Source organism: Pseudochaenichthys georgianus, chromosome 11 (assembly GCF_902827115.2).
Source record: "Pseudochaenichthys georgianus chromosome 11, fPseGeo1.2, whole genome shotgun sequence".
NCBI lineage: Eukaryota > Metazoa > Chordata > Actinopteri > Perciformes > Channichthyidae > Pseudochaenichthys > Pseudochaenichthys georgianus.
The window spans coordinates 23,906,071-23,922,715 of record NC_047513.1 but is presented as its reverse complement, the minus strand read 5'-3'; the positions used below and the strand labels follow the sequence as shown (position 1 = coordinate 23,922,715).

Below are 16,645 nucleotides of genomic sequence, written 5' to 3'. Positions count from 1 at the left end.
ATGACAACGTCACTGCTCCTCCGTCCGCGCTGGGTCGACCCCTCGGTAATGTTCCTCTACGACAACGGTGGCGGTTCCGATGAAGTGACCAAGAACATGGAGGGTTTTGCTGGTGGCAACTTTGCAGCGAGCCAATGTAGGAATCTTATGGCGCACCCCGCGTCCCTGGCACCCAGCACGGCTTACTCTTCCAGCGACTTGTCCACCTCTGGTATGAGCGAACCAGTGAAACAGTGCAGCCCTTGCTCTGCAGCTCAGAATTCCTCCAGTGCCTCTTTGCCTTATGGGTACTTCGGTAGCGGTTACTATCCGTGCAGAATGTCGCATCACAGCAGCATAAAATCTTGCGGAACACAGCCCCCCTCCGCGTATGGGGAAAAATACATGGATACCTCTGGCTCGGGCGAAGACTTCACCTCTCGGGCAAAGGAATTCGCTTTTTATCCGACCTACACTTCAGGTCCATACCAACCTGTCCCCAGTTACCTGGACGTTCCCGTTGTGCCAACGATCAGCGCGCCTTCAGAGGCCAGGCACGAGACCCTGATGCCTATGGAGAGCTACCAACCGTGGACTCTCGCAGCCAACGGCTGGAACGGCCAGGTTTACTGCGCCAAGGAGCAGCCTCAGCCTGGACACATGTGGAAATCCTCCATGCCAGGTAAGCTTCATATCCCAGTGTCCAGTATTTACTAGCCATTCCACATACTAGTTTGTTACCACACAGGAGACACTTTGTTCAGAATAGGGATTGTTAATATCAGTTGTTGTGTGAACCTGGACAACAAACAGCACAACAGATACTCTTGTTGGAATATAATAATAATGTACCGAAATTAAAAAATAGTTTATTTTCCTTAAACAAAGGAAGTAAAGATATCATCTCGGCGCAGTGTTAATTCATTTTATTTAAAATAAATAACTATTTTCACAGAGTAGTCAAGCTTATCTGCCCTATTTTTAGGGATTTTACGCATTATCCTATAAAGCAAATCTCGAAATATATTACATTTTAAATCACGAAATGTGTGGCTCTGTTTTCAATATATTTGTTCAATTATTGAAAGAAACATATTCTTTTGAGAGATAAATGTGAAGCTAAACCACTTGTTGTTGAGAAGCAGTTCATAACAGTCTATTCTTTTCCTAAGACGCAGTGTCCCATTCCGGAGGAGAATCGGGCTCTTATCGACGTGGAAGAAAGAAGCGCGTGCCATACACCAAGGTGCAACTGAAGGAACTTGAGCGCGAGTACGGCGCCAATAAATTTATCACGAAGGACAAAAGGAGGAGGATATCTGCCCAGACCAACCTGTCCGAGAGACAGGTCACTATATGGTTTCAAAACAGACGCGTAAAGGAGAAGAAAGTGGTCCACAAATTGAAACCCATCAGCTAGTTTCTTTTTTCTTTCTACGGACAATATCTGGTGGAGATAAACTACCACACAAACTACCACACACACACACGCGCGCACACACACGCGCACACACACGCACACACACGCTTGGACTCATGGATTGGAACAACTGAAATATTTCCTGACTGAATATGATTTGTTCGTATGTTGCCAAATATTTTCATGGAGCTCTTGGATCAACATTTGAGGCCTGTGCAAGATGGACCCTCCATTTCCTGCCACTTGTCTATACATATTGTTAATGGAGTCAAGTGGAAAAAAAAAATTTAGCAGCAGTATTTGTGATTTCTTTTTTTTGGCATGCTCACTCTCAACACAGGAAACTGGCCCCAGAAAGGTGTGTGCCACCGAGCTACACCTTTATCTGCAACTTTAACGAGAGTGATAAAAAAAATGCGAAGATTAACAGAAAGACGGTGTTACGGATTTGGACCTTGGGAATGTTAAATATTAATCTCTCTCCTTGCTTCCTTTTTTGTTTAAAACCTACTCACATGCTTAGCTTGTATGAAGTTATAGTCTTATCATATGAACCCGTGCTCTCATTCATATCCGATCCATGGTGCAATTCTTATTATAATGCTTAGATAATCGTTCGGGATATGTGTTCATATGAGCTTTTTATGATGTGTGCGTTTTCATGTGGTTGTATATAAAGTACATTTCGGCATGATATTCTGATTATTTGTGTGTGAGTCCAGTGTTGTTTAAGTCCTTCCCAATAAAATATGGACTTTGTTGAATTTGATCCAGGTTATGTTTTTATTGCATGGCACTGTAGTCATAGCTTGGTGTTACTTTTTCATCTTTTGGAAGACGTTCTCCTCCATTATCGCTAAAACAGTCTTGTAGGCCCATACTCCACTGCATGTGGCGAATATTTGAGTAAACTTGTCTCGTACAGTCTTTGCTGGGTTTGTAGAAGCTTCCTTTAGCCGAAATTAGGCCACTATTACGTTTCAAATGTATTTTTGCAAGTCCAATATGTGTCATGTGTAGTAGTTTTCTGCTGGCTCAGGGAAAAGAGGAAATAGCCTAAATCAGTTGAGGCTGATCTGTTTTGAAATATAGGCTAACATCGCCATCTAGCGGCGACTTTGTGAGATACTCTGGTGGATTATCAGTGGTCAAATAATCAAATACTGAGCATAAACTCGTACTGGAAAAACAAATGTAATATTATAAATAATATTTATAATACAATTATTTCATTTTCATTTAATTTCTCCATAAAAAAAATCTAAATTATTATTCATTTACTTTGACAGAGACAGCAGGCGCAATAATCAGACACAGTTGAACGTTGCAGGAAACAACTTTATTTTAATAATTTTGTATATAAAATACAAACTATAATCACCTTTCTCACTTATGGTGAGAGTGGGAAATGTATATTTGCTGTACAACAAATGTTATTACATATTTAAATGATTGATAAGAGGTTTAGGTTTGAGGCAGGGTGCTTGTAGGCTATTTTTCTCCCAACGTTATTCTTCGTGCTTCCGTTTCATTCATAAATACAAAAAAGGTGAAATCCATACACTAAGTTACTTTTTAAATCCCATGCAGTCAATATTTTATATTAATATATTGTAAAATATTTACATGGCCTTTGAGTCGTTTGTGGTTACTGATATGCAGCTATTTTGCGCTGAACGTTGGTGTATTTGTATCTGCTATGTGTCTGTATTTTGATCAGTGAAATACATATTGATTTGTCTGCTTTATTCCCTAAATGGTCACTGCAGTACGTTGGGCCGGGTGTCCATCTACTTTGTAAAAGGCGACACATTTAGGCCTACGTGCGTTTTAAGTTCTAAACATGAGTGCAACTTTTTATATTGGTAAATATATTTCAGAATGCAATATAAATGATTGTATTTCTATTATTATAATTGTTAATTTTTTCTTGCCTTTCTGTGATTGTTGGATTAATCCGGAACAAGATCAATCTGAAGGCCAGTACTCTCGGTCACGAACATTATGTAGCCTACATGTTTTTTTAAATTGTAATCAATATTAATTTGGTGTAGTTTTTGGATGATTAAGACAATGTTTATGAAACGATGTGTGCTGTATCAATAGGGTTATATTTGAGATACATTATTCTAAGATTCGTTGGTAGTTTACAAAAATGAAATGCTTGTGCTGCGTATTCATTGCGTCCTCAGTCCTTCGTATTGTTCATTACAACGTAGGCCTAGCGTCTGAATACATTTACATTTGAAAGTAGTTTCCGTTTTGAGTGACTAAGGGTATTGCAACTTCCCACCATGCTTGTTTTGGCTGAATTGATAAATATGATTCAGTCTTACTGGCAGTCAAATGTCAGGCATGACACCAAACTCCTCCTCGTCCAGAGCGCCAGCTCCTCGGGCTTTCCCACCTGTTAGTGTGACATGTCTGTTTAGTTTTTGTACATTTAAACATGTTTGTTTATGCATTGTCTCAATATTTTTTAAGCACATAGACAATGTGGATGACTCCCATAAGGCGTACGCATGTTACTTACCCCAATAAGGGAAAGCTCATGGGTTACACAGACACGAAGCTTATGTAGCCTATATGTTGTATGCATTTATTTTTGTCCTTTTTTTAGTAGCTTTACTCACTAAAAGATTTACGAGACGGATTTAATGTGTTCTCTCAAACTCAGAATGTAGGCTACATTCTTTATACATCCTCCTCCCGAACCAGGGTGCTGAATGTGTATAATAATAATAATAATAATAATAATAATAATAATAATAATAATAATAATAATAATAATAATAATAATAATAACAACATAATGTCTAGTATTATTATTATATTAATAATAATAATGTTAGTACTGTTAGTAATAGTGTTAGTTTGAGTGATGATTAAATCATTTGTGGTCAATTTTAGCCAGATATATGCCATATATTTTTGTTTGTAACTTATATTTATCGTTTTAACCTAATGGGCGTTGTTTTCAGATTTGAATTATTACTTCTAATATAAAATCTGTTGCAACAGTTATTGCAACTCAAATTGTATTAACCTTTCTTAAAAAAAAAATAATCTCCAGTAGCTTCAACATTAATTAGTACTTTGGGGTTATTCACACTATCTACTACAGGCTGGATAGTGGGATATTCTAATATAGTTAGTAGTCCGATATCTAGTGTTTACGATATGCTCATAGCCAGCTGGCTAATGCAGAGAGTCACCACAGTAATGTGAGTCCGTACATCCTCGAGCACAGACTGCTGCTGCGTCGCCCTGCTCTCACGTCCTCTGACGTAGGCACGGCGGGGTGCACACGTGGTATGCAATAAACTCAGAGATAGGAGAAGAGTAAGATGTCTGACTGCGAAGAGTAGTTTGTAGTCCAAAAAACCCAAGGAGCGGAAGAGCTAAGGCTAACGAGCGGAAGTGTACAGCGAGGCAGCTCATTGGCTGAGAGGAAGCATAGGAGCGTTTGATTGGCTTACTGAGAACCAAAACAAGCCTTTGAGTCCCGCCTCCTCCCTGACGCAAAACGTGACAGACCAAAGAAAGCTGGCAGCACGATGCTCCGCCTCTCCTCTCCTCACATGAGCCTTCAGGCTGTGGCAGGAGGAACAGGGAAGATCACTGCGCAAAAATAGAGTTCTGCCGCCACACTAAGGCAACAATAGTGAATTACATTTAATATCGTTAGCTACTTAAATGGGTTCGGTGGGTTTAAATAATTATTTCAAGATGAAATAATCAAAGGAGGAAGATACCATTTAAGTAAATAATAATAGTTCTGATAACTGTGCAAAACTTGAGTTCTTCCATCAGGCAAAACAAGTGAATTACAGTTAATATCATTAGCTTCTGAAATGGGTTCAATTAACCTATTATTTGCTTTATAAAGCTTTAACTGCATGGCCAATTCATCATTTACTTTACAAACAAATAGGCGAAGGATGAAAAAGTAAAAAAAGAAATAATCGTTTTATTTAGGGACATTCAAAAAATACAAAATATCAATGAACCAAAGCCTGAACCATGTTACACTAACTTGCTTTTTTAAGAGATAAAGGTTATGTTTCTTCAGATTAATTGAAAATACGATTGTGCATCCTCATCCTCAGGAAGTTTAGGATTTAAATAACACACACTGTTTATTCAAATAAACCGTTACCGTGTGGTGTTTTCAAAGTAATGAATGAATCAAATTGATCACATATCTATATGATGGACCACATGTTCAATAAGCAGGCCTGTGTGGCCTTCTCCTGCCTATCAGACGTGGTTGAACACAGACAGGGCCATCACTGGGCTTTGCTCTTTACATTGACCTTCGCTGTCTCTGTGCGTAATTGTGGTTGGGCCTGCAACCTTCACTCACTCAACAATATGGCTCTGGTCAAGCTTGAAAGCACGAGTTTGGAGGATAATCTCGTAATACACCACAAAGACCAGAGCAGACATACATTTATCCGAGACCGTGACAGCGGTCAAATAGAAGCACTTGACGGAGATTATGCGAAAGCCTCAGTCGGCGCCTTTTTCCTCCACAGACGAGGTTTCTCTGTCTTGATCTGATGTGGTTTGAAATAGAAATTGCACATAATTTACTGTATTCATTTGTGAAGGGGGGTAGCCTATGTTTTTAAAGGCAAGACACAGTCTGTCTGTGTGTGTGTGTGTGTGTGTGTGTGTGTGTGTGTGTGTGTGTGTGTGTGTGTGTGTGTGTGTGTGTGTGTGTGTGTGTGTGTGTGTGTGTTGTGTGTGTGTGTGTGTGTGTGTGTGTGTGTGTGTGTGTGTGTGTGTGTGTGTGTGTGTGTGTGTGTGTGTGTGTGTGTGTGTGTGTGTGTGTGTGTGTGTGTGTGTGTGTGTGTGTGTGTGTGTGTGTGTGTGTGTGTGTGTGTGTGTGTGTGTGTGTGTGTGTGTGTGTGTGTGTGTGTCATGGATAACAGTGGAGGCAATGGGTCTGTTTGCCTTGGGTTGTGTTTGCCTATACAGAATAAATATATCCCTTCAAGATCAAATATATCGTATGTTTATTTACATCCGAGAACAAACATACATTTCTAGAAGATATGAGTCCGGTTGAGTTGCAGAAAACATGTTTATATTGAATATTTGTTTATTTTTCGAATACTATTTACAAAAGACGACATGGTAGACATATATGTGTCAGCAAAACGTTTTAGACATCTCTAAATGAAATCCTTTAAATCCGTATCATGCTTAGACAATGCTGCAATCGAAGTGGATAGGGGCTACGGTCATTCATTTCTCATGTTTGGTTGTTTTTCTAACTTAAAATAATGATTCAACTATTGAATCTATCTGGTTTTATTTTAAAGTGATAGTAGAAACATTGTGGCCACCCATATAAATGATAGCCATCTTCAGTTAAGATCTTAGAATGAAGTTACAATAAACAATTTCCCAATTTGTGATGAATAAAGTATTTCTAATATCCAGTTCATTCAGCAAGATGAATTGAGGTTGGGTAAAAAAGATGCGAAACACGTGGCTAAATAATATTCTACTGTGCATTATTTAATAAGAATGTAAACGTTAAAAATGTAGTTCAGTAGTGATGTGTTATTTAAATTCGTCCATTTAATCGAATAATCCTGTTTAATAAGAGTCATATTATGTTTAATCTAAATGATCTATTTGACGCAGACAATTTTCTGCGTGCGTAACCGTTCGGAAAATTCTGAAAAACAACCTGTTTCGGGATATTAAAAAATGTAATGTCATATAGCAAAAATATCAGAAAAATCATACTTAGATACAAAGCCTACAAGCGAAGGGTTTCTTTGATTTATGATGGTTTCTCCCAAATGCCAGTTTACCAGCTGTTAAATATTTTTATTTTATATCGCGGGAGATCAAATAGTTAGTCAACTACAGATGCTGAATATATATATATATATATATATATATATATATATATATATATATATATATATTAGCCTTTAGACCGTTTAAACAATTATTTCAAAATGAAATAATCCCAGGAAAATAATACAAGTTCGCCTATTCACCATCTGTTTTTCTTTATTCAGATTAGTAAAGTGTTTTTTTAGCATGCGCACAAAATGGAGGACTGGAATGTAACTAGACATTACATTTCTAAAACTCTGAATGTGATTTTTGTTCAACCAATCAATAGAAAATCCGCAACAAATACGAGGATTGCTTGACGCAATAGCCAGTTTGTACATTTTGGGTTCCTTTTTTCCAATTAAATTGAAACCCTTCCATTACACTTACATTTCCGTCTCTTTCTTTACCTTTTTACTTTTTCTTTGTCAAATGTCATATAATCTCCCACTGAAGTCCAGTTAATGTCCTTTTTGCCATGCAGGCCTATGCAGGCCTGCTCCTGCTGACGCCTTGTACCGAGGATTCCCTCTGCAGGCAAGCCCATCATCGTGAGTACCGTCATCATCAACCGGTAAGTCAGATCCTCTCCCGTTGACCGTGGAGTTGCTCACTTTCCCTTCATGGCCTCTGTGTGGTCCGCCTCTGTCGTCGCCATTGCTATCCCGCATATTTGTCACCTGTGGATAAATCAACAGTTGTTTGGTGAATCAGGTTCAAACGTACTGATATATTGGCCTATATATTCCTGCTCGTTCATTTACTCAATTAAGTGTGAGCTCTTGTTTCATGTTTCAGTCTGATGGTTTTATAATCCCCCCGCATCTGCAGACTCGTATCAATGTAGCCAGCAATTTAACAGCTGAGCCAAGATCATTCAAGTTCAAAAATACTTAAAAATAGTATTGTGTAAATATACGCATGCAAAACGCAAGCAATTGAATTATAAACAGTTATTGGATGTTTTGTCTGAAAATGATCCAGATAACAATAGCTTCGTCCAGTTGTGTTTTGGTTGTACGACCACTGCTCCGTGTACGCAGTGCATTGTACCTCCATGTTTGCAGTTACATTGTAATGTTTGGTATTTAAAAGCATGTTTTAGAGTATGTGCATCAAAAGGTCAGTTAGTACCCGTTGTTTGTTGCATACGACTTCCTGTGTATCTTTTCGGCCTCCCCAGAACTAGGATGTTTATTTTTTTTCATTTTAAGATAAATAACATGGTGAATAGAAGCTTTGAGTTGCAGGTGTGGTGGCCTTTTTTCTATCATAAAATGAAAACAAAAACAGCCTCTACTAAAGCTTTGGGCTTTTATTTCACTAAAGGTTTAAAACTACAGGAGGTTTCTTTGCAAGACACTGAAAGCGCCCATTTAGTCTGCTTTACAGCCCACAGGCCTACCTGACGTGGCAATGTACTTGCAGATCCTCCCCACACTTGATTGTTTACTTGTTGTCTGACAAGGTTTTATGGCACACGGATTGGCCTGTGGATGTCGCTTCTCTTTGAAACCAAATCACTTCACTTCTACTTTCTACTTTAGTAAAAGTCAAAGCTGATTAATTAATTTAATTTGCATATTTTGTGGTTTTACCAGTGAATCCATTTAATTATTGGATTTGAGCGTGTTGTTTAAGTTACGTGCAAGTGTCTCTTTATTTCTTTATGATAGTATTTGTATCTGCGCCAAGGTACAACAACATAGTAAGAAAGTTAGAAGGAATGAAGCTCTTATTTTGACTAAATTACCTTTAACTTAGTATCCCTAAGTAGAAACACTATCTGTATCCCGGTATGACATTCATGTTATAGTCAAAAGTAATTTCGTTAATGTTAATATTTGTATGTTTCCAAAATCTGACCAAAATCTGAAATAAACGAAGTAGTGTCTGTGCGTAAAAGCGCAAAAAGTCAACTTACATTTCAACATGAGGGGTATTAATGTAAACGATTCTCCCAAAAACTACAAGACGCAATGGTTAACTATTTAGTAACCATCTTTTTCCAGTTAAGTTCAAACCTAAGAAATGAAGTACATTAAGGGCCTACGTATTTCACTATGCACCATTAGTACGTGGTAACGTTCATTAGACTTTTCCTCACCTTAGAGTTACAGGCTCACACTATCGACTAATCTTGTAACCTTAAGCCTACGTAAATGCAGAAGCAATTAAAGGAACTCCATCCGGGGCACAGGGGGGCCTTTGCTCTCTGAAAAGGACCCTCTCCCTCCCCCGAACTTGAATTCGACCGTACAGACAAAGCTTTGGCTTTGAGGGCTTTTACGCAGAGCCAGACAGCAGTTTGAATGCCCAAAAACAGCACAGGGAGCATGGTCAGAGGATTAGCATAACATCTATCTTTAATAAAAAACACATTTAACATTACATTAGCATTTGGTTTTTAATATGTGTCTATTCTAAGAACACATTTTTTGTTGTTGTATTCAATGGTTAGAAATGGACATATATATTGTAAAAATAAATCTTACCTTATTACTCTAGACATGATATCTTTTTATGTGGGTGGAAATCCTCAGCTGCTGACTTTGAGTCCGTGTAGGTGGCGACTTCCTAACACGCTTGGCCTGTTTTGTGGTGTCTGTCTGGCCAGGGAGAAAAAAAAAAAGTGCACCAGAATACTATAGCAGCTATAAAAACGCAGGTCTGTGCAGAGCTGCCTTTGGTTTTTTCCTGGGCATCCTGTGCTCAATTACAGCTTAAAAGCTTCAGGACAAGTCATAGAATTTGTCTGGATTGACTGAGAGGCGGAGCGTGTGGTCGCAAAGACGCTCGAGTTGTTTGTGCCCCTGCAGTTTATCCACATAAAATGGCCTGCAAGCAGGACTGTGACCAGCAGACTGCCTCTTTTGTTTGTCTGTGTTCGTACACATAGGGCGATAGTTGGTGATTGCACCGTCTTAGTGATATTTTAAGGTTGTGTTTCACAATTGCAATTAGAACCCTCTTGGTTTCTCATGTGCATATTGGACTGTGGGGCCAGGCCAGCCGCGGCGGTTAATCCGAGCTAAGGTCTCTCATTCACAGCACATTAGAGTCAGGTTGCAGCCTCTTCAAATCAAACTCCACGGTGGCCATATAGCAAAGAGCCAGGCAATGTGCTCGGTGACATGTTTACCAAATGAAATTGTAGACATCATTTAATTAATTAAATTAATATTGTGGGTATTTGTTATCCCTATTTGCTTCATCTTCAATGGAACATATATTCCAACATGCAATTCCTGTATGTCAATGTAAGGCTCCATACACTTTGGTTATTCACCATGCCGTTTTTTAACTAAATACCGAAGACAATTCTGCTAGTTCTTAAATCATGCGCAACATGATCCATTTAGAAAAAAATGTATGCAACTTGGATTTACGCAAATGTGTGTTCAGATGTTTTATGGGAATACACAGCAACAAATAGGGCTTTGATGACAATTATTATTCATAAAACCATTAAAATGTCGTCTACATTTCTGGAATATGTCTTCTTACTAAACAACGAACATTTGAATAAATATTGCACTAAAACATAAAGAAATGGCCGTGCGTAAAAGTGGAGCCGGTCGAGCGTTGCGACTTTTGCAACCATTACATGTTTATATGAGGCAAAACAGAGCAGTAAACGAGGATAATTTAAAAAATAAATAAAATAAATGTAGTATTCTGAAGGGGTTGTAACATTTGGTTATTCAAGCAGACTATCAATTCTTGAACATTTTTCTCAGTGAACCGCCAGTCTTTTTTGAGAGGTATAGGTTGGATCCTTCTGTTGTTTATCACAAGTATGCCTACACAACAAAGTTACAATACTAAAATGTAGTTGTACATCTGAACGTTACAATTCAAAATACGTGTTTAACAATTCCATTGTCTAGGTTCATATTACATTTGAACCCTTTATTCGTGTTCTGTTCACTAAACATTTTAAGAAGATATCGTGTATTTATTTTGTCAGCATTTTTGTTTGTTCTTTGTTACTAACACAAGGCTGTCGCCAGTTGAAACATTAGCCGCTACTTTGAACATGACCCTGATAACCAAATGCCCACTAGGCCAAATGCTATGTTGTAAAACCACCAAATGATGATGACTAAGAGGTTTCTAAAAGCAGACTTTAAGATAAGATGGTTGTCTCCTTCCTCCAGTCCAGGTCCATGTTATCAAAGCACTTTAATGCTGGTTTAGTTAATGTCAGTGTCAACTGGGAATGCAGTATATCGTGCAGAATACTTTTTGTTTTTCTCTCGTGTTCATCATTTATATTCTAGCAGAGCTAAAACGCTTAAATTACGCACACATTTTTTTTTCCAGGTGTGGAAAGCACAACAAATCTAGAAATGCACAATAAATCTGGGGTATTTAAATTTGCTTTGATTTTAAATACCTCTGTTGTGTTTTAAAAAACATCATTCAATTTTAGTTGTCTTTAATTCTGACCTAGCATATTAAGGAATTCATTTGTAAGCCCATTCCGATAAACCACCAATGTCAAGCATTAGGACACACAGCAGTCACGTCTCTCACACTCATACACTCCTACACACACTCTTTATTTTTTCCTTCACGTGCACGCTCACACGCAGGCACGCACACACTTATACACAGCCTGAAAATCTGTCAATTTCTGCCGCGTGGTCACGTGACCTCCTCCTCCGTAGAGTGGATGGAGATGGCCCTCCACGTCAGCCTACGTCTCCAAATGTCTGCTTAGCGAACCTGCTTCAAAGAGGCAGGAGGCACGGTGCTTCAGAGCCATGTTCAGGGCGGCTATAGAGGAATCAAAGCCCAACATAGAGTTATAGCAGAGGGTGAACTACGATGATGGATTTTGACGAAAGAGTCCCCGTCGGATCGAACATGTATTTGCCCAGCTGCACTTATTACGTGTCGGCGGGGGCTGATTTCTCCGGTCTTCCCTCGTTTTTATCCCAAAACCCGTCCACCCGCCCCATGACATACTCCTACTCCTCTAACCTGCCGCAGGTCCAGCCCGTCAGAGAGGTGACGTTCAGGGACTATGCAGCCATTGAAGCGTCCAGTAAATGGCCACACCGGGGGAACTTGCCCCATGGCTACCCCACCGCGGAAGACATGGTGCACCGGGACTGTATTTCGGCTCAGACAGCCGTCGTAGGGGACATGTTTGGTAAAAACAGTCCCGCAGCCTCTGCCGCGGCGTACCACCACCACCACCACCACCACCATACGGGTGCCGGATCCGCTGCCAACAATTTCTACGGGAACGTGGGCAGAAATGGCGTGCTGCCACAAGTCTTCGATCAGTTTTATGAAACCGCGTACGGGAATGCGTCGGAGAGCTCCTCCACAAATGGCTACACAGGAGATAAACACGCGACCAAGCAGCCGAGCTCTGCTCCGGAGGACGCACCGTCGTGCCGGGACACCGAGACGAAGGAGACCCGGGAGGAGACGAGCAGCCCGGAGTTATCTTCCGGCAACAATGAGGAGAAATCCGGCAGCAGCAGTACGTATTAAAGTCAGCGCCTTGGTTATGAGAGAAAGTTTGCAATCTTGCGCGCTGCTGTTAACATTTTTATATGCTGTTTTATAAGCATATAAGGTTTATAGAGGGCCTGTAGACCCCCCACCCCCCAACAAAACTTTGTTATAAACTGCAGGATCACGTGTTTGGAATTAAAATTGGCCGTGAAAGACATCAGTTTGGTGATTTTTCTATAACACCTCTTGACGTTTACAAAAAGCACTTAGTTATGAATGTGAATTGTTACACAGACCTGCGTTAATTCCGTGTATTATTAACGTGCTTGTTTCACGGTTTGTAAGCGTTAAAAGAGCACTTGCATGTAATGAGGGCTGTGCCTGGTATAAAGTTAAGCATACATAGCTTTTGTGTGAAAGCCATCAGAGTGTGTTCCAATATGTACATTTTCCCCTTTCTATTTTCTATAAAACTAATATCTTGATATAAACTAGCTAATAAAACGCGTTGCATGTATTTGAAGGTGAGCTTGTTGTTTTCATTTGGTAGGAAAGGTCAAAGCCCAAGTGTATAGTATAACAAACCAATATTAATGGTTTGGTAGTCTTTACAGTGTAATATAATAACAATAAATTACACTTGAATGGGGAAATATGCTTTTTAATGCTTTATGTATGGAAATCCGTTCATGCGTAATCTTGCAACATCCAGGGTTTAACAATATCTTTGTAACATTGTGGCTAATATGAAATGTTTATTTTTTTTGACCGGTACACCTTTCTTTTTGTGCCTTCCAGGTGGACAGAGGACCCGCAAGAAAAGATGCCCTTATTCCAAATATCAGATCAGAGAACTTGAGAGAGAATTCTTTTTCAGTGTGTACATTAACAAGGAGAAACGGCTGCAACTGTCGCGCATGCTCAACCTCACCGACAGACAAGTGAAGATTTGGTTTCAGAACCGTCGTATGAAGGAGAAGAAACTGAACAGAGATAGATTACAATATTATACGTCTAATCCTCTGCTTTAGGGATCAACACAACACCGTCACAGCGTCCACAGCCCTCTGCCGTGGGACTGCCATGCGTTACCAGAGCGCCTGACTCCGGCTGTGACTCAGTGAACATTGTGTCCCACAATGGCCGCGACAGCAGCAACATTGCTCAGTGGTTAATTTCAAGTTCGAGGACAACATTATCCTGCGATCTGAATGACCTAAAAACTGAGCATGAATTAAGTCAATCGGTGGACTTTGATTTCGCTCTGAAGACTGTTTGGAGGAAAATGTAGAAAATGATTGTTGTCCTCACCAAGACTGTGCTTGCGAGGGCTCATGTTAATATTATTGTGACTCACAGGCGCCTTGTTTATTTTCCTTTCACGCGGGCGGAAATGCAGTCACTAATTGACTGACTCAGTGTATTTTGTAATCAAAAGATTTGTTAAACTTTCTTTCTGTTTTTAAAATCAGAAAAGTGGGATTGAGGATGTTGGCGACTATGTGACTTTGATAACTGAATCTATATTATTTGGTCACACTATGGTGTGGCCAAATAATGAGTCCGAATGGATGAGAATGTAATGTGTTATTGTTTTTGTGTGCTTATTTATTGTGTGGCCACTCGATTACTATTTTCTTTATTGCCACGGCTAATTAAGTGAAAGTCCCTTATTACAAGCAGGCTATTGTGATTCCGTGTCGAGTCTGGGCTGACTTCAAAAGGTGCTTTTTTCGTCTCTGCTGTAGACTGCAGAGTTAGGGCTATACGTATATATATTTTGCGTACCTTTCAACACCCAAATCCATGTTGTCCTTTTTGATTTTTGGAGACTATCAATCAAGAATTGATGTTGCAGGCCAAAACCAGAGAGATAAGCTTGCCAGCTGGATCCTTGTGGAGTTGCACTGAGGTCACGCCCAACATATTCACACAGGTATGCAGCGGGCCTCTTCAGTCTTATATTGATACGCAAAATGTTTTTCCACAACTCGTGATCCTTTGGTATACTTGCAGTCAAATGTTAAAAAAAAAATGCTACATTTTGAAGTGTGCTATAAGGGCAAGGCTGGTCAGGGTCATCGCATTGAATCAATTGCTTGATATGCCCAAACTATTGTGTACTATATTTCCAAATAAAAAACAAAATGAAAAGATCATTGAAAAAAAGGAATGTGCGTTGTATTTGTTCTGTTTGTCCCCCTAGCGTGTCCAAAAAAATATGAACATTTGGTGAGTACAATTACGCATATGTGAAACATTTTACGCACGCAATAACAACAGAATGACCTCTCGCTTGCAACATATTAAAGTCAAGTGACTTATTTTAGTAAGTAAGTAACACATTTATTAATGAAGTTAAGTATTGAAAAATGCTATTAAATTACTGTAAATATGTAATGATAGGCTAGTTACTAACTAGTTAATTATAGTATCGATCAAATCAAAGTAAATAGTTTAAAAAGCAAGGACTTTCATGTGTTTTCACATTGTTGTGCTGTTGTTTTTCAACTATTTTGAACCATATCTTGGACCTTTTTGAAATGTATAAGATATTTACAACGTTTGCATTCTACCTAAAATACATCTTTGCTATTTAAGCAATGTTGATATCTTATATATCCATTATTATTTATCACAAGAACATTTATGTTGCCAAACATTCAGTGCATCGTGTTGTTTTATTAGAATGTTGCTCTAGTGTGTGTGTGTGTGTGTGTGTGTGTGTGTGTGTGTGTGTGTGTGTGTGTGTGTGTGTGTGTGTGTGTGTGTGTGTGTGTGTGTGTGTGTGTGTGTGTGTGTGTGTGTGTGTGTGTGTGTGTGTGTGTGTGTGTGTGTGTGTGTGTGTGTGTGTGTGTGTGTGTGTGTGTGTGTGTGTGTGTGTGTGTGTGCAAACTGTCATTTCGCTGATTGGCTTTGGAAACACTGTTCCAACAGCAGTCTCCTTTGGCGAGGGTCGCCATATTTGCTGTTGTTATCACTGTGTTTATGGGCGCTAGCCGCAGCGCATTGGCGTTCATATATGACAGTCAAAAGGGCCATAAACGCGGGGAGAGAGGCTGAAGTTTATGGTTGCCTCTCTCTGCCATAGTCCGGCCTTGCCTCGCGCATCCTTTACTGCGCGCTGGAATTCCGTCCCTAATTACGGGACATCCTCCCCGTTGCCGCAGCAACGCTGCCATAAAACTCGTCTGAGAGTCTGGGGCATTTGTACAATTGGAGTGCAGTGCAATAAACCGTCTGAGACCCAAGGTTATTAACTGTGTAACCAAGGAGGCGAGAGCAACGACAGTGAGAGGACGGATAGGACAAGCTTCTGCTTGCTCGCTACATCGACTTCAGTTGGGAGGCTTTTCCCCCTCGTGTGCTTTATCCACCAGTCAGTTAGGTGCTGCTCTTGGGATTAGATTCACCTCCACCACCGGGTGGCGCTATTGGGATCAATGTCATGGCCGTGGATCTTTTCGTCTCCAAACTCACCTCGAATGCAAGCAGGTAAACGTATTTGTCACCCAGTCTATAGCTTAAACAGTTTGCTCCGTTAGGGAAACGTTTTTCTATGTTCATCCCTTAGAAAAATATTCTTGCATACGAGTTAGTTTAAGTTAGGAGCCGTTTGTATTTAGTTTCCACATTTCTCTGGTGCTCACTGGGCCGTGCCGTGGAGAAAGTCTTCCTGGGGGCCCTAATAAGGCAACACATATGTGCCATGCCTTCTGCTGCATGTGCTATTCATTTAGCTGAGCTTGAGCTTTTTAATGGTTGAAGTATAGCATGGCCGGCATGTACCTGGAGAGGTCTCCAACTAACAGTCTAACCACAAATGTTTTGGATTTGGGGAGAGGACTGCCTTAATTATTAATTTAAAAAACAAAACAATGGATACAGTTGGTACGTTAACGGCACAGC

The 16,645-nt window shown here is 39.8% G+C and overlaps 2 protein-coding genes across 2 annotated transcripts; both read left to right on the top strand.

Moving 5' to 3' along the window:
• hoxa13a (homeobox A13a) lies at window positions 1-1,399 on the top strand. The gene is made up of 2 exons (XM_034095058.1): window positions 1-661; window positions 1,152-1,399. Exons 1-2 carry the CDS (start codon window positions 1-3, stop codon window positions 1,397-1,399), a joined length of 909 nt encoding a protein of 302 aa, XP_033950949.1.
• A 10,695-nt stretch (window positions 1,400-12,094) lies between these two features.
• Window positions 12,095-14,808, top strand: hoxa11a (homeobox A11a). Its single transcript, XM_034093794.1, has 2 exons — window positions 12,095-12,761; window positions 13,535-14,808. Exons 1-2 carry the CDS (start codon window positions 12,095-12,097, stop codon window positions 13,765-13,767), a joined length of 900 nt encoding a protein of 299 aa, XP_033949685.1. The 3' UTR covers window positions 13,768-14,808.
• The last annotated feature ends 1,837 nt before the right edge of the window (window positions 14,809-16,645 follow it).

Excerpts from the sequence above, each read along its gene's own strand:
- hoxa13a (XM_034095058.1), top strand. The coding sequence starts at position 1 with ATGACAACGTCACTGCTCCTCCGTCCGCGCTGGGTCGACCCCTCGGTA. Across the intron at positions 662-1,151 it reads GTGGAAATCCTCCATGCCAG|ACGCAGTGTCCCATTCCGGA; the intron begins GTAAGCTTCATA and ends TCTTTTCCTAAG.
- hoxa11a (XM_034093794.1), top strand. The coding sequence starts at position 12,095 with ATGATGGATTTTGACGAAAGAGTCCCCGTCGGATCGAACATGTATTTG. Across the intron at positions 12,762-13,534 it reads GGAGAAATCCGGCAGCAGCA|GTGGACAGAGGACCCGCAAG; the intron begins GTACGTATTAAA and ends TGTGCCTTCCAG.